At 41.5% G+C, this 26,118-nt stretch overlaps 1 protein-coding gene across 6 annotated transcripts in view; it reads left to right on the top strand.

Moving 5' to 3' along the window:
* The window catches only part of LRP1B (LDL receptor related protein 1B), a 754,317-nt gene that overhangs the window by 682,922 nt on the left and 45,277 nt on the right, over positions 1-26,118 (top strand). For all 6 annotated transcript variants that reach the window (XM_028745157.2, XM_028745183.2, XM_028745175.2 and 3 more), the window contains 15 exons: positions 2,372-2,560; positions 3,934-4,082; positions 4,752-4,845; positions 8,900-9,016; positions 12,252-12,371; positions 12,637-12,756; positions 14,068-14,184; positions 16,167-16,273; positions 17,637-17,766; positions 17,947-18,053; positions 18,995-19,127; positions 21,272-21,394; positions 22,446-22,568; positions 23,736-23,873; positions 25,516-25,650. In XM_028745157.2, coding sequence (XP_028600990.2) covers positions 2,372-2,560; positions 3,934-4,082; positions 4,752-4,845; positions 8,900-9,016; positions 12,252-12,371; positions 12,637-12,756; positions 14,068-14,184; positions 16,167-16,273; positions 17,637-17,766; positions 17,947-18,053; positions 18,995-19,127; positions 21,272-21,394; positions 22,446-22,568; positions 23,736-23,873; positions 25,516-25,650 — 1,902 coding nt within the window. The remainder of the gene's footprint in view (positions 1-2,371; positions 2,561-3,933; positions 4,083-4,751; positions 4,846-8,899; positions 9,017-12,251; positions 12,372-12,636; positions 12,757-14,067; positions 14,185-16,166; positions 16,274-17,636; positions 17,767-17,946; positions 18,054-18,994; positions 19,128-21,271; positions 21,395-22,445; positions 22,569-23,735; positions 23,874-25,515; positions 25,651-26,118) is intronic.

Below are 26,118 nucleotides of genomic sequence, written 5' to 3'. Positions count from 1 at the left end.
TCAGCATCAGCCTTCACTGCTATTGATACAGATGTTTGTACATGTAGATTCTAGCGGGAAGTTCTACTTGGCATCCCCACATGGGTGCAATACTGACTGAAGAAGGCTAAGGACTACCAATGATTGCACAAATGTCATCTCCTAAAATTGGTACCGTTATTTAAAATAATTAACTATTCAATGCTACAGAAAAAATTAGCGTTTAGAGAAATGGAAAACAAATCATTAATGTAGATTGATAAGCAGTTGCACTATCTTGTGGGCAAATAAATGCAGTTATCAGTAAAAAAAATTGCGTACTTCAATTTACACCTTGATAGACAAGATTAAGCAGCATTTGTCAAACAAAGGTTACTAGATTTAGCATAAAAAGATACACTCAGTGGTAATACGCTCAATGACATGCAGCGCTTATATCAAGCATAAAAGAGTTTGACATGAAACTCATGAATATTTTAAAAATGAAACAAGGCACAATTCCTATTCTCATCGCAAACATCTACTGTAGTACTTGCAAATATTTTCCTGTATTATACCATCAATGGATTGCTTCACTTGCTACCTTCCTTACAAGCTGCATTGTATCCCTTTTGTGATACTCCTTCGAAGCCCAATCTAGAGGGCCAGAGTTCTGTGGCTTCTGCTTGTACAATGGGTCTTTCCCCTCCAGCGCCCCTCGTGCCTCCTAAAATTGGCTTGGGGGACATGAGAACCCCCAGAACAGGGCATGGAGGTAGCCGGGGGTGAGGGGATCATTCCAATTGGCAAGCTGAAATGCTTGCACTCTTGTAACGTTCAACGTAGTGCAACATTGAATTCTCCCATAGCATTATGATCACTGGGTTTGCTAAATCAGTGCATATTATGAGAATAGTTCTTAGGTAGCAGTCTTCTACACAGTATTCTTGAATGGTTAGCATTCCACAATACAATGTTATTTAAAAGTGTTTTTTTAAGGTAATATTATTTTAAATAACATTTGCATACTACTCTTCATCTGAAGATGACAGGGTGGTTCACCACATAAAAATACAAAATGAGAACACAAAACATAATAAAAACAAGAACAAAAACCAATAACTGCCCTCCCACAAACATATTTAAAAAGATATAGAATCAGCCAAAGGCCTGGTTAAAGAGAAATGTTTTCATCTGGTTCTTAAAGATATGTAATGAAGGTGCTGGGCAAACCTTCCTGGAGAGAGCATTCCACAAATGGGGAGCCACTGCAGAAAAGGCCTGTTCTTGTGTTGCCATCCTCTGAACCTCTCATGGCAGAGGAACACAGAGAAGGGCTTCAGATGATGGTCACAGGGTCTGGGTTGGTTCATATGGGGGGAGGTGATCCTTGGGGAATTGTGGCCTTGAGCATGAAATAAGCCTGAAAGCACACATGAAATCCCACCTGATAATTCACAACAAAGTGAATACTAGCATTACAGCACAAAAACGCAGTGTTTTTCATGCACATAACTTCATTTTCTTCTCTCTTCATAGAGCTTTGTCCTTACTGCCATGATAATTTTATGAACTGTGAATTACTATTTTACATGCTTGTTACTAGTGAACTTAAAACTTATGGGTGAACTTAAAACAGCATGCAAAGGAACACTGAACTAAACATACTCAGTGGTCTGAACAAAATTCTGAAGTTGAAGGGGGGGGGGGACATGAGAGGATGATTTGCCATTAATGCACAGTGCCACTCGGAAAACATCAATCCCAAAATGTGGGAGAAGTTCAGATAGAAAAACTGTAAGAAAATTGCTGGAGAAATGGGTGTACTCACTATCTTGAACATGAACTCAAGCTGTGTGGAAAGGAAGAGTCTTTTGTACATGCCCAGAAAGTAATAGGCTCTGCTCTGACACTCTTTGCTCTTCTGCTGCTGTTGTGGTGGTGACTTGAAGCGCACCATATGCATGCCTAGACACAGTATAACCAAAACAATATGCCTTTGAATTGCCTTTTTAAATAGAACAATAACCTTGTATGATGAAACAAAGCTGCATCCAAAGAATTAAGGAATCCCTGCAGAAGCTATAAATTACATCCAGCCTACAATTTGTGCAAAAACTTTCAAATCTGCATGTGGCAGTGCTCAAATAGTATCCTGCTATCAGTTCCCTGGGACCTAGCTGTTTCTTTCACTATGGTTAGGCCAACAGAGCTTAGCCAAGTGGGGTTGATGTATCTAATCTTAATCCTAGATACTTTTAACTGGTAACAAAGAGCCTCCAGACTTGACAGGTTGTCACAGCCATTATTCACAAGAAGCTATGCAGTCCTTGTCTTTGTCAGCTATTGCAGTATGGAATATTTTAGCTGGCAGTCTTCCAAAACTGAACATTAATCTTACATTCTGTTGCAGTTCCTAATCAACATATTCTAGGCGTGATTGCTCTCACATTATTTGAAGACTACATCTACTGGACTGATGGAAAAACCAAGACAGTCAACCGTGCCCATAAAACCTCTGGAGCAGATAAAGTAGCACTGATTAACTCGTGGCATGCCATAACTGATATCCAAGTGTATCATTCATACAGACAGCCTGATGGTAAATATTTTCAGCATGTGTTCTGTAAAGAGCATTCTGACTTCATTAGAGTTCTGAAGACTTTGCTTAGTGATTAACCTAAGCAGTTTTATATTGAATTGCTAAAGAAGTAAGATGGAAAGAAGAGCAAAATATTAGAAGTATGGTTAGTTTCGCTGAAGGTCTGACGCTGAAGGTCCATTACATAAGCAACCTATGTTGACTTTGTGAACCGCCTCAGTTCTCACTCAATTTTTGTAACGGGCCCTGGAAAGAAGTAAGCAACTTACTGAGCAGTTGAAGTAAGTTGAAGTAAGCAACGGGCCCTGGAAAGAAGTAAGCAACTTACTCAGTTGCTTCTCTCTGCAATCTGTTTCAGAGCATCTTCAGTACTAATTCTGTCTTCTGAGGTATCAGCTACACCTTCCAGTTTTATATCATCTGAAAATTTGTCCTTCACCAGGGTTGTAGCTGACAGTAGTCACACCCAGAACAGACCTGCTGAAATGAATGAACATGATTATGTTAAATCCATTAATTTCTGAGTATTTAATTAGATGCAACCATCATACTTGAAGTAAGCAACGGGCCCTGGAAAGAAGTAAGCAACTTACTCAGTAAGCAACTTACTGAGCCTGCAACCACTGCCAGTAAGTCTCTACTGGACACCAGGAAAGAGTTCACGGTTGCACAGGGTCCAGAATTCTCTGCTAGTTCTGAGTATTTTTGAATTTCAGGAGTCCTTCAGGCTTGACAATTGGCTGAATTAGTCTGAACTAATATAATACGACGCAAACTGTATTTTATAGACAGTTTGAATCAATGCAATTTAAAGGCCTTTTGGACCTTTTTGTGTGTGTATCCTAGGAAAAAGTGGGAAAAAGTACAAAAGGCCTTTAAATTGTGTTGATTCAAACACACACAGGGCCTGCTGGCCTGCCCATGAGGTAGCCTGAGGCAGCTGCCTCAGGCATTAGGACACAAAGAGGGAGTGCCTAGGTGGGCATCCTACCTCACTGCCTCCACTGCTGGAGAAGTGGCAGTGCCACAGGCTTCTGGCAAGATCTCACTGAAATCTTGTGCACTCCATGAGATCTTGCTGGAATTGCCGCATGACCCAGCTAAGGGTGGACTTGGTGGGCAGCACCTTTCCATTTTGCCTCAGGCGGCGAAATGGGATGTGCTGCCCCTGGGAAAAAAATACTTTCATTCATATAGACAGTCTGATGGTAAATATTTATACACATATTTATTTATTTATTTAGTTTATTCTTAGCCGTACTGAGGTACCTACCTCAATTTGCCAGAAGTTTATCTGGGGGAAAGCCATCTATGTTGCTTTTCATGTGAATCACCTTAGTACATTTTAATTGTTTCCTCTTTTGCATTCCTAGTGCCTAAACATCTTTGTGCATTGACTAACGGTGGCTGTAGTCACCTGTGCCTCCTGGCCCCAGGCAAAACACACACCTGTGCCTGCCCCACCAACTTTTACCTCGCGGCAGATAATAAGACTTGCTTATCAAACTGCACAGCCAGTCAAGTAAGTAGAACGTGTGTATTGTAACATTTATAAAGATTACTTATTAATGTATTTAGAGACTTTGAAGCAGCGTAAAGACTTGTGAGAGTTTTGAGATTAAGGGGGGAGGGCACTAATAGTTTTAAAGAGCAATGAATGAAGGTACTGTTGGTTAGGAACTTGGTTTTTTGTTTTGTTTTTTTCAAAATCAGAAAATCTGGTTTATGGCCTAAATCATCTATCTTTATATTCCTTATTTGGATAAATTTCATTAAGTACATCGACAAAGCTATTCCCCCACCCTAACTTGACTGATAATGAATGCATTGGCCTGGATCCTGATTTCCAAAGTTATATTGATGGAACAGGCTCTTCCATCTCTCATTTGCTTTTATAGCCCACTGTCCCCCTCTGTTTCTGAACTAGCATGTCATGGAATTTCCAAAAATACCCCCCTCCCCCAACCCATGAGAATGGAAGTGCCTTCCACTCACCCAAGTATGTCTGTGAATCCAGATCATTAATACCTTTAGTGGGCAAGAAACTAATTTCAAAGAACAGCAGACTCCATATTATGGCTTTGGGCTCTGATTTCTTATAAATTATTTTCAGCTGCAAAAAAACCCCATGTTATTTCAATAAAAACTGTTAACACTTGAAGGTTTTCCATATTATACCTTTCTCCTACAGTTCCGCTGCAAAACTGACAAATGTATTCCATTCTGGTGGAAGTGTGACACTGTAGATGATTGTGGGGATGGATCAGATGAACCTGAAGAATGCCGTAAGTATTTTAGCAAGTTGCATTAACCTAGCATTTTCATACTGTAAGAGTCAATCTGGTACGGTGGTTAAGAGGGTTGGAGTAGGATTCAGGTCTCCACTTGGCCATGAAATTTGCTTGATGACCTTAAGCCAATCTCTCAGCCTAATCTAGTTTACAGGTTTGTTTGAATACAATGGAGAGATAGAGAACCATGAATGCTGCCTTTAGTTTCTTGGAGGAAGGTGGGATATAAATTTGTGCGTCGAGGTCCCCAAGACACCCCAAATAAGAATACAATGACACTTGATTTATGTTTAAGGTTTTTGGCATAATTTTGGCCACAACTTTATTAAAAATACAGCAATGTGAGTGGTTGCTTAGGCATTGGTAGCGACTAACTGACCCCGCACGGGGACAGTCTGACATTTGCACCCCCCGCGAAGTCAGAAAGGGTAAGTCACCCGGGGAGAGAGACGGGACTGGGAACCATGCCTCACCTCTCCCCAAATGCTCCCAGGGGCTTGCGTGGCCCTAGCCACTTGCCAGGGGGTTCGGACAAAAGCATGGCGAGCCCCTGGGTTCCTTTAACAGAATTCCCTTGCAGCAGCAGCATTGGAGGGGCAGGCACTTACCCCTCCACCAACCAATTCCCAAACCAATGCCTAACCACAACCTTACAAGTTGTGATGATTTGCTACGCAGAAGGCAAAAACCAAGTGGCACCAGCCAATCAGCCAAATGGACAAAACTCCTACCGGGCCCCTGCCCCAAGAGCAGATGACCCCATGGCAGGCATAGCAAGGTCAAGCAAACAGCCTCACATTAGGGAGGGAGGGTGGGTGATCCGAAGCACGCAGTGAAAAGAGGTCGCTGCGTGCAGAGTATTTAACAAATAGGGCTGTCAATCAATAAATGGCAACATATAAATCTCCCTGGTAACAGCCCGCCCCCCTGTTTAAAGATGGCCAAACTCTTTTGTCCAGCAACAGTGAGGTGTCTTGTCAGCTCCCACTGCAACACATGCTCTCCATGAGGGAGAACACACTTTGTCTTTGTTGTTAAGTCAATAAAATCTACAAGACTGCTACAGAGTGAACAAACAATTTAGATAGTAACTTAATTATCTGGAGAAATAGAACTTTTTCTAAGCGTTTCTGCTGCAACTTGGTATAATATTTAACTTTTTTAATAATTTCCTAATATCTCCCTTATTTATATTATAGCTTTTGCAAATAATACAAAAGAAGATTTGCAGCAGTCTGGCAATCACTAGAGATTTCATAAGATGTACTGCTGCTTAGCACTTTTATAACACTGCTGCAGTATCCTGAATGTGCTGTAAAATCTGCAGATATTTTGATAGGCTCATAGTTCATGCACCTGCCACAATACTCCTGTCATTTTTTAAAAAGTAAACAATGTTTGCAGCAGGTACAAGTATGCCTGCTATAATTTTGCCATGACAGATGAATATGTGACAGGTGAATACAAATATATTATATTCATGAAAACAGGCTTGCGTAGCTTTGCATTTTCTGCATGGTAATTCATAGTGGAGACTTTTCTGCTGCACATGGCTTATATTGGTTGGTACACACTCTTCAAATCTCTTCATTCTCAATTTTTTAAATAAACTAGGCCAGTAGTTTTTTTAATCAGCAAGCTTGAAAGCTTCCTAGAGCTCCAGTGCAACAGCAGAAGCAAAAGAGGATCCTCAGCAGGTCACTTTCTTACCATACAATTAACAGTATTCCCTCATCTAGTTATGTTGGAAGTCTGTCAGGCAGTTACTAGGCAACAACCAAATGCTGTCCGCCAGTAAAAAGTATGTAGTGGATCAGCAAAGCAGCAGGGAAGATGGCATTGTGCTAACACACCCATAGAACCATGGTCGCCCCGTGGCATTTTGGCAAACTACAAAATGGCACCCCCTTCCCTGCTAGGGAAGAAGGGAAGAGGGAGTGAAGACTGACATCAGGAACAAAGAAGGAATTAAGATAAACATTGGCATCTGTTGCCCCTGCAGGTCCTGCCACCTGAGGCAGTCACCTTGCCTTGCATCATGCGTAGGACAGCTCTGGGCGGAACCAATCTGGTTTTCCTGCTGGCGCATCTTTACTGGGCCAACGCTGCCTCATTCTTCCTCTCCATAAGCAGCAGCAACTCAGCTGTCAAGAGTGAGCACTGCCACTCAGCCACACTGATTGCTGCTGTGTATAGATATATTTATACATGTGGGTCAATTCAAATTGTGTTTAGGTGATTTTTCACTATACAGTGGTACCTCGGGTTAAGTACTTAATTCGTTCCGGAGGTCCGTACTTAACCTGAAACTGTTCTTAACCTGAAGCACCACTTTAGCTAATGGGGCCTCCTGCTGCTGCCGTGCCATCGGAGCATGATTTCTGTTCTCATCCTGAAGCAAAGTTCTTAACCTGGAGCACTATTTCTGGGTTAGTGGAGTCTGTAACCTGAAGCGTATGTAACCTGAAGCATATGTAACCCGAGGTACCACTGTAATTTGAAATCCAGACTGGATTACTGGGAAGGAAACTAGTTATGTTTGACTGCCTTTGCTTCACAGGGCTAATGGTTCTCAAATTTCAATCAAATCTCTGAGGTCTAGAGCTCAAAGTGCCCTCTGCTGCAGAGGAAATGTAAGTGAGGTTAGCGGTGACCTGAGAAGAGTGGCTTGCTACTTAGAAGGAGTGAAGTCACCACTACTAATGCCATGATAAAGAACAAATATGACTTGCATTGAGGTTTAGAGTGGAGAAAGGCTTCCCAAATGTGCAACCCTTACTATTTTGGGGAGAGAATGTTTTATTAAATCTTCCATTAATTTAGAAAACCCTGAAAATGTAGAATTTTAAAATGAATCAATCAAATTAAGAACTCGTGGACCACAATATTAAATGCACATACTACAGCAAGTACCAATGGATGATGGTGTGGGATTCATGCATAGGACTGTGGTGTCATAGTAGTGATTTGTAGCAGTCCTATAGCATAGCTGTCATAATTCCAGCCTAAAACATCTTCTTCCTATGGATGCCTAGAATCTTTCTAATAATTTTTGAGTTGACTATATTCTATTTGAACAAGCTACCGTAGTTTCACACTCATAGAGAGGCAAATTTCAGTTTTAGTTATTAACCTAGGCATACACATACAGTGGTACCTCAGGTTACATACGCTTCAGGTTACATACGTTTCAGGTTACAGACTCCGCTAACCTGGAAGTAGTATCTCGGGTTAAGAACTTTGCTTCAGGATGAGAACAGAAATCATGCGGCGGCGGTGCAGCGGCAGCAGGAGGCCCCATTAGCTAAAGTGGTGCTTCAGGTTAAGAACAGTTTCAGGTTAAGAATAGACCTCCAGAACGAATTAAGTTCTTAACCTGAGGTACCATTGTACTTATTTTAGCTGGTACTGTTTCTTGTTTTGATTCAGAAGGTATTTGTGCTTCACAGTAAGTACTGGTGCATTAAGTAGTTTGAATGCAGTCATTTTGCTGATCTGTACTTGCAATCTGATGTCCTGAGGAACATCAGAATGCAGGAAATCACACAGCTTACAGTTGCTGAGAAATTCAGCTTTCATGCCAATTAGCTTCCACTTCTCCTGCTTGGACGTCATATAGTTGTGGGAGAAAGGTGTAGCTGTGAATTTGTAAACAGAGAGTCATCTGGCTGAAACAATTTTAGTACAGCTAAGAGAAAATACATTTAATTGCTTCTTTGAGGAAAGAGAAGCAATTAGAATCACCCAGTTTCTGATAGTTCTCACGTTGCTTTAAAAATTACAGAGTAGAGGCATGCATTCTTGTTAATTGCAAAACATTTTATATGCATTTGATTAAAAAAAACCACTGACTTATAATGGAAAATTTTCATTAACGTACTTGGACTAAGAGATAGACACTTTACATATCTATTTATTAGTAAACAAATATATGATAGCTATTTCATAAGCCTAGAAATGCTATGAAAGGCTGTTGTGTTGTTGCTGTTTTTTAAAAAAACTTATTACCATGAAATGCAGCTGTTCAACACTTTATTCTTTTTTCCAGCTGAATTTAAATGTCAGCCTGGCCGATTTCAGTGTGGAACTGGACTCTGTGTTTTACCAGCATTTATATGTGATGGAGAGAATGACTGTGGAGACAACTCTGATGAACTCAATTGTGGTAAGCATTATATGGCATGAGACTGCTTTGAGGTTGCTGTTGTTGCCTACAATCAAGTGGTATATAAATTTTCTGAAATAAATGAAATCAAAGAAAAAGCTTTTTAGGGAATCTGATGCTATAGTCTACCATTTATCAGCTGCAGTGCAGCGTCATGTACTGTGCTCCAGTTTCTTTTCTTTTTTAATTGGTTTTTCCATATTACAACACAGTACAAATATACCAGAGCTACTCCCCATCCCCACATATATCAATCAATCAAATATGATATTCTTTTGTCCCTCCCCCTGCTTCCCTCCACCCCTACTCGATTTCCTCTACATTCTGACATTGCATTTATCTTTGCATTTCACAATCTTCTCAAATCTTCTATATATTCTCATTATGCTTCCTTACTAATTTACCTTCCCTCAGCTTCATTGTTCCCTTGTAAAAGGGCTGCTAGCATTTGACATCTCCTATCTAGTGGCTGGTTTAGTCTTCAGTGCTATTGCGCCAGGATGAGGACAATCCTGTTGAAGATGCAGAAGTGCTGTGCAAGGGTTTTTACAGTTGTGGGGAAAGTGAAACCACACAAATATCCCAGCACAACGTTCTAAGAACTGAAGGAGAAACCTCATTGCCCTAGTGTTTCTATAACTTACTGTTGCCACAAGAGTACTAAAGAGATCTGATACAGTGCTAGAAATCTGTAAAACAGGACAAGCCTGTCTCTTTAACTGATAAAGAATATGCCATTTTATCAGCTGTTGTGCATCCAGGTGTTTGAGTTTCCCTAGCTAAAATTCTGAATAGTACCAGGCTGCCAGTAATGTTTAGCTCTTAAGAATCATTAAGAAGTTGGAAGATAATTACAAAGAGTGTATCACTCTAATATTATTATAAGATGACTGATAACAGCTATCAGGAGAGTTACAAGAGAACGGTGACCTCTTTAAACACTCTTCTTTGTTTGGTGAAAAGGCTGTCTGGCAATAAACCCTGGATAAAATTGATGTACAAGAGGAATGAAAAAGAGTGATAGAGAAGGGAAAACATAATTACAGTGGTGCCTCGCAAGACGAAATTAATTCGTTCCGCAAGTTTTTTCTTCTTGCGAGTTTTTCGTCTTGCGATGCACGGTTTCCCATAGGAATGCATTGAAAATCAATTAATGCGTTCCTATGGAAACCGACTTCAGACCAGGTCCGGGGACAATCTGTCCCCCACCTCTTCTGAAGGCTGGGGGGGGGGCGAAAGTCTTTGCTCCCCCCCCCCCACGGCAGCATTTTAAAATCGCCCCGGACAGCGGAGGACTTCTCCGCTGTCCGGGGCGATTTAAAAGCCCCTGGGATGGCAGGCAGGGGGGACAAAGACTTTTGCCCCCCGCCAGCCTTCAGAAGGACCTCTTCTGAAGGCTGGCGGGGGGCAAAAGTCTTTGTCCCCCCTGTCTGCCTTCCCAGGGGCTTTTAAATCACCCCGGACAGCGGAGAAGTCCTCCGCTGTCCGGGGCGATTTTAAAATGCTGCCGTCCCGGGGGAGCAAAGACTTTCGCCCCCCTGGGAAGGAAGGCAGGGGGGACAAAGACTTTTGCCCCCCGCCCGCCTTCAGAAGAGGTCCTGGACCTCTTCTGAAGGCGGGCGGGGGGCGAAAGTCTTTGCTCCCCCCCCCCGCCTGCCTTCAAAAGCCGTCGGGGAGAGCGGAGCGTTCTCCGCTCTCCCGGGAAGGCAGGCAGGTGGGAGCAAAGTCTTTCGCCCCCCGCCCGCCTTCAGAAGAGGTCCAGGACCTCTTCTGAAGGCGGGCGGGGGGCGAAAGTCTTTGCTCCCCCCCCCCCGCCTGCCTTCAAAAGCCGTCGGGGAGAGCGGAGCGTTCTCTGCTCTCCCGGGAAGGCAGGCAGGCGGGAGCAAAGTCTTTCGCCCCCCGCCCGCCTTTAGAAGAGGTCCAGGACCTCTTCTGAAGGCGGGCGGGGGGCGAAAGTCTTTGCTCCCCCCCCCGCCTGCCTTCAAAAGCCGTCGGGGACAGCGGAGCGTTCTCCGCTCTCCCGGGAAGGCAGGCAGGCGGGAGCAAAGTCTTTCGCCCCCCGCCCAGGTCCAGGACCTCTTCTGAAGGCGGGCGGGGGGCGAAAGTCTTTGCTCCCCCCCCCCCGCCTGCCTTCAAAAGCCGTCGGGGAGAGCTGAGCGTTCTCCGCTCTCCCGGGAAGGCAGGCAGGCGGGAGCAAAGTCTTTCGCCCCCCGCCCGCCTTCAGAAGAGGTCCAGGACCTCTTCTGAAGGCGGGCGAGGGGCGAAAGACTTTGCTCCCCCGGGACGGCAGCGTTTTAAAATCACCCCGGACAGCGGAGAAGTCCCCCGCTGTCCCGGGGTTTTTTAAAAACCTCTCCGCCCCCCTGCCAGGCTTCGGAGCAGCCTTCCGAAGCCTGGCGGCGGGAGGAGGTCCGAGGACAGTGGGGAAGACGCGCTTCCCCGCTGTCCCGGAGATTTCCCTATGGGCTGTCGTCTTGCGAAGCTAGCCCATAGGGAAATTCGTTTTGCGAAGCGCCTCCAAAACGGAAAACCCTTTCGTCTAGCGGGTTTTCCGTCTTGCGAGGCGTTCGTCTTGCGGGGTACCACTATACATGAAGGAGATGTAATGATGTGTTGCCAGCTTGTCATTTCAAAATGCACTTGGGATAACAGGTGTGTGTGTGTGTGTGTGCGCGCGCGTGTGCGCGCGCGTGTGTGTGTGTGCAAAGTTTCAGCTTGTAAGATAAACGTGAAGAAGTCTGAACTTAAAATTACTTTAATGAACAGTTCAAACAAGATTCAAAGAGCCAATTTAATAGCGAATATGATTACCCAAAATGCAATAGTTGACCTCAAATCTCTTTATTTTGGATAATGGTTGATTTTTAGGTAAACAAATATGCCAAGCACTGCAAATCAGAACCAAGTAACAGCTTGATTCCCATTGAAAAGTTGTGGCAGCATGCAGTAGCAACAGGTGTTGCTGCCTGCCTTGTCCAGTCTGGTTCAAGGTGAGATGAGTGACTGGTGGCAACATACAGTGATGGTGATGGCAGCAGTGCCAGTAGTAGCATGTTGCAGCACTACGTAGAGATCCAGGTGGGAACTTATTGCAAACATCATGCTGAGTGCTCACTGAAGTCTGGTACCAGACCTGATAATGAGGCATTCAAAACAGCAGTAATATAGCTGAGCAGTATAAAATGAGAATCACCTGAGTTTTCTGTCCTGAAGCTTCTTATTTGTTTGTCCTCAGATACACATGTCTGCCTGTCAGGTCAATTCAAGTGCACCAAGAATCAAAAGTGCATTCCAATAAATCTCAGGTGTAATGGACAGGATGATTGCGGTGATGAAGAAGATGAAAGAGATTGTCGTAAGTTACTTACATAGAAACTCCAAAATTGCATTATTTGTGGTCAGTCAAACACGCTATACACATTGTTGTTTTGGTGAATTCTTTTGAATAATTTGAATAATGTAGGAAGTGGAGATAAGACATTGGGTATTTTTGTTCGGGTTTTTTGTTTGTTTGAAGAATTGAGAGAAAGCTAGTTTAAAACAGCTTTGATTGTTTTAATTAGAATTTCTGAATGTTAGAAAACAGTTTCTGTACTTAAAGTAGCTCATTTTCTTTAAAGCGGAAAACAGCTGTTCTCCTGACCATTTTCAGTGTAAAACAACAAAGCACTGCATTTCTAAACTATGGGTTTGTGATGAGGATCCTGATTGTGCTGATGGGTCTGATGAGGCAAACTGTGGTGAGTATCCTGTATACTACTGGCAAATGCAATTCTCTAGTGCCTGCCCGTATGTGGCCAAAACTATATGTCCCATGCACAAGAGTGAAATATCAGCAGGCTTGGTGGGAATTCAGGGTTTGCAGACATACCAAAAGAGAGAGAGAAATCATGAAGTGGTGAGAGAAGCCAACAGCCCAAAGACCACTGAGCATACTCATTGTCCATTGAATGCAGCCTACTTCTTGGATGAAAAACCATGTGAGATTGGGAATGGAATTGAGCATGCCAGCTCTTTGTAACAATGTACAGGAGCAATTTTTGTTGTAAGGCTTGTTATTATTTTTAAAATATTCTTACTAAATTTATTGCCCACCCTTCACCAGTAGGTCCCAGGGTGATTTGCAGCTATTTAAAAGCAGTTGAAACCAAGGAAAAGAGTGGGTCCTGAAAAATACCCAAGAATATTAAGTGTTTCATCACAACTAGTGGTAATAAAGTCAGTTCATATTAGAATCATTTCAGATTAGAATGACTCCTTCTATGCAGAAAAAGGGTTTTGATCCAGTGGAGAATCCCACTGATGGAAGAGGAGGGGAGGGATTTTTTGTTGATTCTATCCTCCCTCTGCTGCCATGCCTGTTCTAAAAGGTAAAGGGACCCCTGACCGTTAGGTCCAGTTGTGACCGACTCTGGGGTTGCGGCGCTCATCTCGCTTTATTGGCTGAGGGAGCCGGCGTACGGCTTCCGGATCATGTGGCCAGCATGACTAAGCCACTTCTGGCGAAGCAGAGCAGTACAAGGAAATGCCGTTTACCTTCCCGCCGGAGTGGTATCTACTTGCACTTTGACGTGCTTTTGAACTGCTAGGTTGGCAGGAGCAGGGACTAAGCAACGGGAGCTCACCCCATTGCGGGGATTCGAACCGCCGTCCTATGCTCTGTGGTTTAACCCACAGCACCACCCACATGTTCTAGTCCCTAAATCCCCTGAAGCAAGTTTTCTGAGGGCACAAGAGGCTGCAGCGGGGAGGGGGGATCTTAAATTGCTTCTTCCCTTCTACTGGCAGAAGTGCCTCTTGTGAAAAGTTCTATTTCAGATTTTCCCATCAGCCACATTCAAGTTTGGATCCAAGCAAATAATTATCCCCCACCTCCGGGCAAATAATAATATGGTAAAAATAAAATGCATTCTGACATAGCAGCTGATAATTAATTCAGTACCTTTGCTAGTGAAACATAGTTTAATGTGCTATAGATCTGGCATGCATTTTTCACAATGCTTAACTACCTTAGATTATTAGAATAAAAGCAGTATCTGTCTTGGTTACAGATAAAAAAACATGTGGGCCTCATGAATACCAATGTAAGAACAGCAACTGCATTCCAGATCACTGGAGGTGTGACAGCCAAAATGATTGTGGTGACAATTCTGATGAAGAAAACTGCAGTAAGTAATTTCTGACTTGCTAGTAGTACGTGTGAAAGGGATCTAGGGGTCTTAATGGATCATAAGTTTAACATGAGTCAACAGCATGATGCAGCTACAACAAAAAAAAGCTAATGCTAGGCTGTATCAAGTCCAGATCTATTCTGCCTTGGTCAGACCACGCCTTATTATTCCAGAAGCAAAATTTGAATTTTTGAATATTTGAAATACTTGCATAAGCTGTTGAAATAAGTAAAGTCAACTCACCTATAGCAGCTAACTGCAGTAGCAAGAAGTGCACAGTGTTGGTTTGTTAGCTCCTATGGCTTAAAAAGGTGAAAGAAAGCTTTGGGGCCAAATTCAATCAGCCAGTCTTGCTTTGAGGATTTTTTTCCCCTTAACATATAAAGCGGTATAAAGGTAAAGGTAAAGGGACCCCTGACCATTAGGTCCAGTCATGAAAGACTCTGGGGTTGCGGCGCTAATCTCGCTTTATTGGCCAAGGGAGCCGGCGTACAGCTTCCGGGTCATGTGGCCAGCATGACCAAGCCGCTTCTGGCGAACCAGAGCAGCGCACGGAAACGCGTTATAAAGCAGTATAGAAATGAAATTATTATTATTATTATTATTAATAATAGCAGAAGCTTGTGCAAGATGAGGTTTCCCCTTCCTCCCACCCCCCGTATGTCCCTATGCCTTCCCAAATTGACTGGGGGGGGGCAGGAGAATACATAGAACAGTGCACAGCGGGGTGGGGGGGAGAGGAGAAGAAGGGAGATAATTCCATCAGACAAGCTGAAATGCTGGAATTGATGGAGTGATCTCCTTAGCACTACATTAGCACTCCTCTTTTTAAAACTTTGGCCTACATTGTAGTAACATCAAAAGCTTTTAGGAAGCTTTTGATAGTTAAAATAGTCCTTTTTAAAAATGCATATTTTCTTATATGGAACTAAAAAGTGGAGAGCCTCTGCGGGTATGTAAGAGTAAAATACCTTTTATCAATAGTTTCTGAATTTCAAGCATACTTATTTTAAATATGTATGAGCATGCCCCCCCCCATTTTTAATCTGGATTTTTTTGAAATAATAATAATAATAATGTTACAATATTATTACATGCCACCCCAATCTCTGCCAAGCAGCTGCATAAGATTCCAGGGGTTGCAGGCATTCTTACCCAGGGTTAGTGTTTCCTTCAGGAATAAGGCTCAATGGAGGCTAGTGTCTTTAGGATATATAGTTTATTCACACACACACATATATATATACAACCTGGAGTTTCCAATGGAGGGGCTCACAGCAGCAGTACCCCAAAACGCACCAGAATATTCCATAGCAACAACAACAAGAAGCCCAGCACAACCCAGCTTCCTGGTTACATCACTCCAGCCCTAATCCCCATATCCTAAATTCTGGTCTCTTTTATAATCCAGGAGAAGGCCCTTCCTTTGATGTCCAAAAACTCATTGCCTGAAAAGGGATTAGTTTTTCACATTTATTCACACTTAGCCCTTGAGAGAGGGAGGGAACCGGCACATTTGCAAATGAGATCTGCCCTTTCATTCTTTTGTTTCACCTAAATGGCGTATCCCCAGGTGGTCACCGCACAAGGAAATTACCTCAACTAATTAGATTTTAGACTTGTTGATTCTACAGGATTACAATGTCAAATACACAACCCAGGAAGTGTGCTTAGGTTAATTAACTCTTCGCATATTAACAGCTGCCAGCCCACATCTTGAATACACATGAATCCAGCTATTATGGGTTCTAAAATACCGGTTCTAATTAAATTCTAATATTTATTAAACCCAATTAGCAACCTCAGATGTATAACATTATAAATAATATAAAGGGAGAACACAAAATTAATGGAATCAGGAAACAGTTCTGATTCCAGTTCTTAGTGTATCACGGGTAAGCTTCGGAGAGTTATATCAAACTAAGAAAAAAGTTCTCTAACTTATGTTTAGTTTGAATCTGAAACATTTCTTATTTCAGAGCCACAAACATGCGCTCAGAAAGACTTTCACTGCTCAAATGGAGACTGTATGTCTGCAAGATTTTGGTGTGACGGTGATTATGATTGTGCAGATGGCTCAGATGAGGTAGGTCTTTGCAAGAGATTGGTTTTGATACTTAGCACCTATATATGATGGGATACTAGCGGCAGGGGGTGAAGTGCCTTTTCCACCTCAGAACCCCAAAACATCCATGTTTGGGCTTATATACTGATGCACACGCCACCTAAAACCATGTGATCAATACTCTACATAAGATCCAGGATTAACAACTTGATTTGCATCTACAAGCATTGGTCCCCCCTACATAGCTGCTGAGCAAGCAGACCCAAAGGCAGTATAGGCTCAAATGTAAGACTTTGGAGGCTCAAACGTAAGAATTTCTAGGAAGTTGAAAGTAAGGTTGAGTCAACATGGTCCCACAAAAATTCTTCATGTTATTGGTACACTGTAGAATTGGGGTCAATTAACTTTGAACTAGATTGCAGGAAATATCCTGATCTACTGAGGGAAGTCAGTTAGTAGTTTGCGGGGGTGGGGGGGTGGGGGGGTGGGGACTATATTAAAAGAAACAACTAGCCAGTAAGACCTGTGCAAAAGGAAGTCAACAAAATAAAATGGCATCATAGGCTGCTCCATTGAGGAAAAGCAAGCTGCCAACACTTGGTATCACAAACTATGAGTAAAATAGCCTGGTATTGCCACCCAACAGCAAGATTTTGTTTTTGTTTTTTTACAGTGCAAAACTATGAGCTTTTTTCCAAAGCAGAAGCATCAGGGATAACTTTCTGATGGTAAGAGCTGTTCAACAGTGGAACAGACTCCCTCAGAAGGTGGTAGTCTCTCCTTCCTTGGAGGGTTTTAAGTAGAGGTTGGATGGCTGTCTGTCATGGATGCTTTAGTTAAGATTCCTCCACTGCAAGGGCTTGGACTAAATGAACCTTGGGTCCCATCCAATTCTTTGATTCAATGCATAATCAAACCTCGTCTTAATCCCTTTTCGGTCCAGGTCCAAACTAGTGTGCAGCTTTGTAACTTTGGAGTTAAGAGTTCTGAAAATTCTAACCTTGCAAAAATCTGGCTGCTGCCCTGTCACGTGGTCTCAATTTTCCATGAAGTGGAAATATCACAGAAAATAATAAGAAAGGTTTCATATATCCCTATTTTTAGCCCATATTTGAAGTGATAATTCTGAATGTACTTTTAAGAAAAATGTCACCGTATTTGAGGTGGCCATGTCCATGACTATCACTCAATCAAATTACTATACCCGCTATCCAGCTGTGATTACTATTCCATTTTATAACTTCTGCTACTTTTGTATAACTTTGGAAATGATTATTTTATTACTGGAGAAATCACAAATGCTGTTCGTTTCCAGGCATAATCTTCTTTTTGCACTTTGTATTGTATATTACTTCAATTGGTTGCATTATTTTGTTTATGACAGAGATATTGTGATTCTGGCTGCTTAAAAGACCAGTTTCAATGCTCCAATGGTCAGTGCATTTCCTCAAAGTGGAAATGTGATGGACACGATGACTGCATTCTTGGGGAAGATGAGAAAAATTGTGAACCAGGTAAATCTTTATTGGGGGGTGGGGTGGGGGATAAGAGAATTATTAACTGCAATGAAAAACACTGTTAGTAATATATTTTGCCCTTACCAAACATGCCACTCTGTAGAAATACAGATTTTACCAAATACCAAGCTTACAGTGCACTGCCTTTCTCTAATGCCAAATATATTTCCGAAATAGCATCTCCAACCTGCTCTTCGAGTGAGTATGTCTGTGCCAGTGGAGGGTGTATCTCAGCATCTTTCAGATGTAATGGAGAATATGACTGTCCTGACGGCTCTGATGAGGTACGCAGTTAATTAGTCTTGACCTGCTCTAAAGTTTTGGCTAGCAAATTTAGAATTTAGAATTTAAAGTCGCAAATATTGTGGAATTTCATTCTACCCCAGAGGTTTCCTTGTACAGAAAAGCAAACAACTCAGTCATTGCTAGGCTTTTCTATTTTCCCCCAATAATGGAGTAGTTGAATCCCAATAATGGAGTAGTTGATTTGCATAGCTGTAAGGTCCTTTCAGTTCTGGCCCCCAAATTCTGGAATTACCTCATGTCAGAGGTTCACCAGATCTGTTTCTTGTCTGAGGAGCTTGAAAGATCAGACAACTACTTGAGTACGCCCAGGTTTGCTGTTTTAATTGTTGCATTTAAAAACAATTTAATCCTTACATTTTCACATTGTGACCCACTTTGATGGCTTTGGTCAAAAAGCAAGTTATAAATCCATAAAGAAATAAATATGGGGAATTTCATAAGAACAGTGGCGCTCCGTGGGCTGGGTGGTAGTTATTGAGCAGTATCCAAAAATGTTTTGTGCTTCTGCAAGGGCACTTCCAGTCACACAACATACCGTAGATCCCTCCTTCATTTCTTTTTATACCGCTTCCTCCTCCAGCCCCTGCACTCTTTCCCAGGTCCCAACTTTCTATACTCACAAAAAAATCTTGATTGAAAGCTGGAGAGGTGGAAAAGCCCAGTGCACAGTCACACTTCTTCTACTTCTGTAACTTTGGATGCTAAGGAGTGATTTTAGGGCAAAGGTGTCAATGTCATGCCCCCTCCTTTATAACTCAAAATGGTGTTGTTTGCATTTGTAGTTATTTATATTCAGTGTTAATTGTAACTTTTCTGTCAGTAAGAGAAAAATGACCCACCTTTGCTGAATTCTACGATCTGTCTATAACTCTGTTGCTTTTGTTTATAAATACTGCCACATATAAATGTATTTAAACAGATGGATTGTGTAACAGAATGTAAGGAAGACCAGTTCCGATGTAAAAATAAGGCCCACTGTATCCCTATCAGATGGCTTTGTGATGGAATCCAAGACTGTGTGGATAGCAGTGATGAACAACATTGTGACAGAGGTGAGAGTCATTATGTTCTTCCCCACTTTTGATTTAATAACTAATAATAATAATATCCATTGAACTCAATGTGATTTGATTCAGAGTAGATATGGGTAAAATTGTGTTGCATAAGACTTAATACAAACAAAGTAATTTTAATTTGCCCTTTTTATTTTTTATTTTTGCTTTAAGAATGTACAAGGAAAAGAGGCTGCCTCTGAATAAGATATCACCATGGGGGGGGAATCTACAATAGAACTACATTTGTTCTATTGGCAAAAGCTCTCCATTGAACTGAAGGGGAGCTTGCAACTTGGCCTTATGACTGCAGCCTTCAACTCTTTTCAGGTTGCTGTCCAAATGTTCAAGTGCTATAACTTGCACAAAAAGAGAAAAAGCTGGTAGCAACAGAGGTGGTTGACGATATTCCCACCCCCTTTACCTTAACCTGCAGAATGTCACATTTTGTTCAATAGAATAGACCTTTTTCCTTGGCCGTTAGCACAACTTGGCATTTTTGTAACTGTCACTATTTTGTTCAGAAAAGCCATATCCTTAAAAAAAAAGAAAAAAGAATTATGACTTGTAGTAATCCCTTAAAATATAGAGCAATATTATCTCATTGAGGCTGCCTTTTCACAAATCTAGTTCATCCTAAACCTAGGCAATCACAGGAATAATCCCAATTTCCATCTCTGAAGTGTGTGCTCTGTGAAGGCTGTATTTATAATATAATTAAACTATCTGCTGATTTTTGGATTTGTTCTTTTATCAATCCTTCTGTGTTTGCATTAAGCCCACCTATTTTTTGAGATCTATAATTCTGAAGAAAAATACTGTTTCCTCTATTAAGTTCATTTTTCATTTTAGAAAAAAGCATATTATTTTAGGCAAATCAGATTTAGGAAATGACCAAAATAAAACCATATTTTTTTAGGCTACTTTATCTAAATGACGTGCTTCAAAATAGGATTTAAATAAAATGCCCATCTCAGTTCACTAGCCCATTTGCAAGTGTCAAGGAAAGAGGGAGACTTTGTCATTTTCAACTGTGGGGGCAGATAAAATTTATTTAATGGGTTTTCTGGGAGGAATTGAGGGTTAACAGCTAAATGTAGCAGCAAATGGCACAGATTCTTCTTTTTTGTTAGCCTTTAAAGTTATTGTAACGTATTGTGCTCATCCACTGACTACGGTGGTAGTGCAAGAGCAGGTTTCACCCAAATGGTGTCTGAAGTGCCTGTGCGGTTATTCTATGTCAGATAACACAACATTCTTCTGAGTTGGTTTATAGGAGGAGTGGTAAATGGTCGTTCCTACTGGGTGCTGAGAATTGTTGCCCTACTGATGTCCCTTCCACTTCCAATAGGCAGCAGCAATCGATCAATCAATCAAGTCCATGGATTAAAACGCAATGCTGAATCATATATATGGGGTGGGGTTATTGGGTTGTTGTTTTTATTTTTATTTTATTCTATTCTATGAACTGCCCTGAGACCTCCAGGTATAGGGTGGTATGATGATGATGGTGATGATGATGATGATGATGATGATGATGATGATGATGATAATAATAATAATAATAATAATAATAATAATAATAATAATAATAAACAACACACACCACCCCAATCTCCAAGCAGTGTAAAATTTCAGCGGGTCCAGGCGCTTACCCAGGGCTCATTTTCCTTGGCATGAGGGACAGTGGAGACTGTGGTGTCTCTATTACATATGGTTTATTTAAACATATATACAATCTGAGCCTACAATGGAGTGAGTCACAGCATTCTCACCTCCAGAAGGTGTTGCTTCTCCCATATCCTGCTTCCAGCTCACATGCATATCTCTGACCTGTCCTTCAGAGTAACAGCCACGTGAGGGAGGGGAGCCCACTCATTTGTCCTCTGGCACAGGGCCAATTTCTGTTACCTTAACAACCCATATTTAGGGGTCCTTAACAAGAAACCTGTCTGACTCGTCCAGCAATTGAATCCTTATTTGATCCAGGAATTAGAAAGGACTCCGGCATACAGCAAGACATCTGTCCTCAGACAAACAACAAGATAACAGCTTCCCTATAGAAAAATAACAGACACAGTATACACCCAATTAAAGCATAAAAATATATGTATAAACTATTTTGTTTTTTCCGTGTTTTTCAGGGGGGAATATATGTAGATCAGATGAGTTTCTTTGCAACAATTCACTCTGTAAACTGCATTTTTGGGTTTGTGATGGAGAAGATGACTGTGGAGATAACTCTGATGAACTCCCTGAAATATGTGGTAAGTTTCATTTTCTACAGTATGGTTTGTTGATTTGACTACCTTTAGACTGCTCAGTTTTGTGTTTTGCTTGGTCACTTGTTTTGTTTTCATACGTATTTATGACTGTGTACACATTGTGGGCAGGATTCAACTAAGTTGTCGAGTGCATAGAACAAGGTGTGCTTGCACAATTCTGTGATCTGCTGGGAATTGTAACTGTGAGGGGTAAACAGAAGAGCCCAGAATTATTTGAGGGGAAGTATGTGTTTCGAAGGTGCTTTAAAGGTATAGCGTGTATGTAGCCTATGTCTTTATAGTAAACGTTGCAAATACTACATTGGAAAGAAGCAAGTTAAAACACAGTAGTGTTGCATGGGCCCTCCAAACGTTCCAAGAGGATTTTCTTGATAGTTGAGGTAGCACTGAAGTGAGAACATTTCAGCAATACTTTTTCTCCTAAATCTTGCAGTTTTAAAGTCATAACACAGTGGTACCTCTAGTTATGAACTTAATTCATTCCGGAGGTCCATTCTTAACCTGAAACTGTTCTTAACTAGAGGTGTGCTTTCACTAATGGGGCCTCTTTCTGCCACTGCGCCACCGGCACACAATTTCCGTTCTCATCCTGGGGCAAAGTTCTCAACTCGAGGTAACTCTTCCATGTTAGCTGAGGTTATAACCTGAAGTGTTTGTAACCCGAGGCATTTGTAACTCAGTGTACCACTATATATACATATAGTAAAGGCCTGGTTAAATGTTTAAGGGGCTGAATCCCTTGAATCTACTGGCACAACAGACTTCTGTGTCCACAGCTGAGTTTCTGCTTCCTCTCCTGTCCCATCTAACCCACCCCAGGGTGGGTAGGAGGAAAGGAGGAACCTCCTGAGCAAGGGGTGGGGTAGAAAAGTGAAAATGTAACCCCCGTGTAGCAGAACTACACACATGGATCACTGGATACAATCCAAGGTTATATCTGACATGTAATCACTTTTGCCTCTCTATTCAAAGTGGATACATTCCATACATAATGAGCATTATAGTATTAGTTCTCTCTCTCCCTTTTTCACAGTAAAATTTCCATGTCCCCCAACAAGGCCTTACCGATGCAGAAATAACCGAGTCTGTCTGAGACGTGAGCAGATTTGTAATGGGATTGATGATTGTGGTGATGACTCAGATGAAGACCATTGTGGTGGGTATTTCCCCCCCCCCCCCTTTGGATTATCATAAGACCAAAGTTCTCATTTGATTTATGAAAATGTGTGGATTATATCTTGTCATCAACACTGCACAGACGTTGTGTATTGCCCTTGATAGGTTCGGTGGCCTACAGGGTGAAACCATGTTCTTAAGTAATGGGACAAGCTGTATGGGACCATTAGCAGTTAATTGGATGATATTCATAGAATCAGAGTTGGAAGGGACCATAAGGATCATCCTCTCCAACTTCCTGCAATGCAAGAATCTTCACCCAATGACCCCTAGATTAAGAGTCTCGTGCTCTGCCAACTGAGCTATATATGCAGACTAAGTAGGTAGCAGGGCAGTCGCAATATATAATCCTAAGGCTAACAACTGTATTCAGTGAAATGCTAACATAAAGTCCAAGTCTTTGACACGATCACCTGGACGTCATAGGACCATTGTGATCATTTTGCCCTGATAAGTACCAAAGTCTGTACTGTCCAAGTCATGTCTGGTTCATTGAGTGATGCCTTGACTCACAGTGGAATAGAGAACTGAAATTAAAGGAATGAGTAGCAGAACTGACTGCAGCTAAAGCATCAGCGTGGTAACAACAGCCACCACTCCTTTGCTAGTTTCTGTCTCGTGTCCTATACATTGTACACAGTGCAGTGGTACTCAATGCTGTTTGTAGGCATAGCACAGGAGGCTGGACCAGCATATTCCATCTTCCTTTTTCCACTCCTTGCTTCACATGATACTCAGTGAAAACAGCCTGACAATGAGGGCCAAGCTATTCTCCCAAGTGGAAGACAAGAAAATGAGGGAGGGGAGTGTAAGCCAACTCAGACAGCTCCATCCTCTCAGTTTTGTGTTTTCTCGCCGCCTCTTGAAGCAGCAAGTGCAGACACCGTTGTGTGAAATATGTATTTCTCTGGGCAATTGTAGCATGCACGTGTGCATCCTGGGATGCTGAATTCTCCCGTGGGAGAAATGGAAATCTTCTGATTGTCATGTTTCATGGGCTGCTGCAAGTATATAGTAGGTCTCTACATATCCAGGAGACAGTATTTTTTTTTATTGGTAATGTTTCATTGTTAAATGCACTTGTTCCATTAATGATAATGATATCAAAGGGAGAAAAATCTGATTGCTCACTTGTAACATTTTGCAGACAAAACTACATATAAGGCAAGGCCTTGTAAAAAGGATGAATTTGCTTGTAGCAATAAGCGGTGTGTACCTGTGGAACTGGAGTGTGATCAGTTTGATGACTGTGGTGATGGTTCAGATGAGCAAGGCTGTAAAACAAGTAAGTTTGATTTAGAAGGTGAAAGCTTGCCATTCTCTATAATAATAAAAAGAACATGTTTATATATTATATAGAACCTGTTATGTGTAATCTTGTAGAATTTAAATTAGCATGAACCAAACAGTATCTAACTCGGCTAGGAGAGGAGCACACCATCTGTGGTGACCTTACCCAAGGGCCTGTACATTCACATGGTGCCAGTAAACCAGAGTTTGGCTTACATGTGAAAGTGGCCACCGAGCCAAAGTTGACATTGCTTCCTCCTGTTAATTTATTAGCTGATCAGGATCGTAAAGTGCATTGTATGTTAAAAATGTGGGGAATACATAAATATCTATATTAAAATGATTTAAAGAACTCACTTCCCTTTTGCCAATACAGCTTCCAATCTGCAATCTGAAGCAGTCTTAAGGGAATGAGATACATTGACAGGGCTCACCCACACTTCCCTTGCTGCTCGTCCTGCCACTTTCACTCAGGAAAATCCACTCTTTACCGCTGAATTGGAGCAAACATCAATTGGGTTTTCCTCAGATTAATGCTTGCTCTGATTCATCAGAAAGGAGCAGATTTCCCAGGGAAAGCTATGGGAGAAGCAGCGCATCTCTCAGATCTGTGCTTTCTAGGAACAGGATGAGTGGGAGTGTGGAAGAGCCATTATTGCATTTAGCCTTGAGAGAAATTTATTTATTTATTACATTTACATACCGTCTTTGTCTTCCAAGGAGCTCAAAGTAGTGTATACAGTTCTCCTCCCTGTTTCCTCCTCACAACCACCATGTGAGGTAGGTTAGGCTAAGAAATGGTGACTGGCCCAAATTCACCCAGTGAGCTTCAAGGCTGAGTTTCAAACCCTGGTCTCCCAGGTCACAGTCCAACACTCTAACCATTACACCACACTGGCTCTACAAAGTTCATCTTGGACACTATCTCTTGTTTGCTTGTTTCCTACTAATAAACCTATTTAAATAAAACTGTAGTGGAAAATATTGTGATGGTTTTTCTAGAAGGGATGTGTTTTTAATTGTTTCTGGGCAGTAAGAGATGGGGAAAACATTCTTAGACGAGCTTGGCTGTGAGTCCTGGAAGACCTTCTCCATGCCTTGCAGGTCTTTCCCCACCTGACCTGAGAGGACAGGGCCCTGACTGACTCCATCTCCAAACACTGAGGCACCTGAACAGATTATTGGACTGGGGTGTTTGTTCATTGTTTGCAATTATGTATTTTTTCACATTGTAAACCTCTTTGAGCATGGTTTTAGCTATGGAAAGGCAATATAAAAATAAAATTATGTATGTATGTATAATACAAACTGAACTTGGTTTTGAGGGCTCACTCAAAAATGGCTTTATCAAAGGAAGTAATAACCAAGCTGATTATGGGAAAGGAGGGGGTTGGAGCATGGGTCTCATTCCTGATGCTGCAAACCATGAAGGATTGGAAACATGGCATTACAGTATATACAACCATATACAATATCAGGACTAGCTAACTTCAAAACAAAAATTAAAGCTGACTTTCTTTGGAGACAAAATTCTTCAGCAGCTATGAATGAAGACAATGCCTATGGATGTTCTGTAACAAACATGGAAATAAACTAAAATCCATTTGATTTTGCATCTTTTGTTATTTCCTTTTTAGGCTTAACTGAATATAGCTGCGAAAACAATGTGAACCCTTGTGGTGATGATGCATATTGTAATAAAACGAAAACACCTCTTTTCTGTCAGTGTAAGCCTGGATTTCAAAGGAACAGAAGGAACTGGCAATGTGAAGGTATTTGTGTAGAAACTGCTTTGAAATCCTTATGTTCAAAAATATTCCATAAAAATGAATAGCAACATTAAATGTCAAAAGATGGCCTTCAATTATTTTTGTTTTACGTATTCAAAAGCATTCTAAACCACTTAGTATTTAAAAATCCCCAAGTGGTATACAAAAACATGAATTGAAAACAGTAGAACAGTATAATAGAAACAGAGCTACAACACAAAAACCAGTAAAATAGTATTATAAAAACAAATAAAAAAACAGAAATTCAATAATAAAAAGGTCCAAAGTTATATATTTACAATGAATCTGAAGCAGCTGACAAATAACAATCAAGTATGGTTATGAGATGTCCACTTTGGGGGTCTGAAATTAATGACATCAAAACCTTTTGTTTTGAACTAGGAAGTTAACCATTCATAATAAAAATTTTGTGTTTTTAAGCTCCTGCAAAATTCTTAAGATTTTGGCTGT

This window comes from Podarcis muralis, chromosome 1, assembly GCF_964188315.1.
Source record: "Podarcis muralis chromosome 1, rPodMur119.hap1.1, whole genome shotgun sequence".
NCBI classification, from domain to species: Eukaryota; Metazoa; Chordata; class Lepidosauria; order Squamata; family Lacertidae; genus Podarcis; species Podarcis muralis.
The sequence above is the reverse complement of the archived record's forward strand: the minus strand, read 5'-3'. Positions and strand labels throughout refer to the sequence as shown.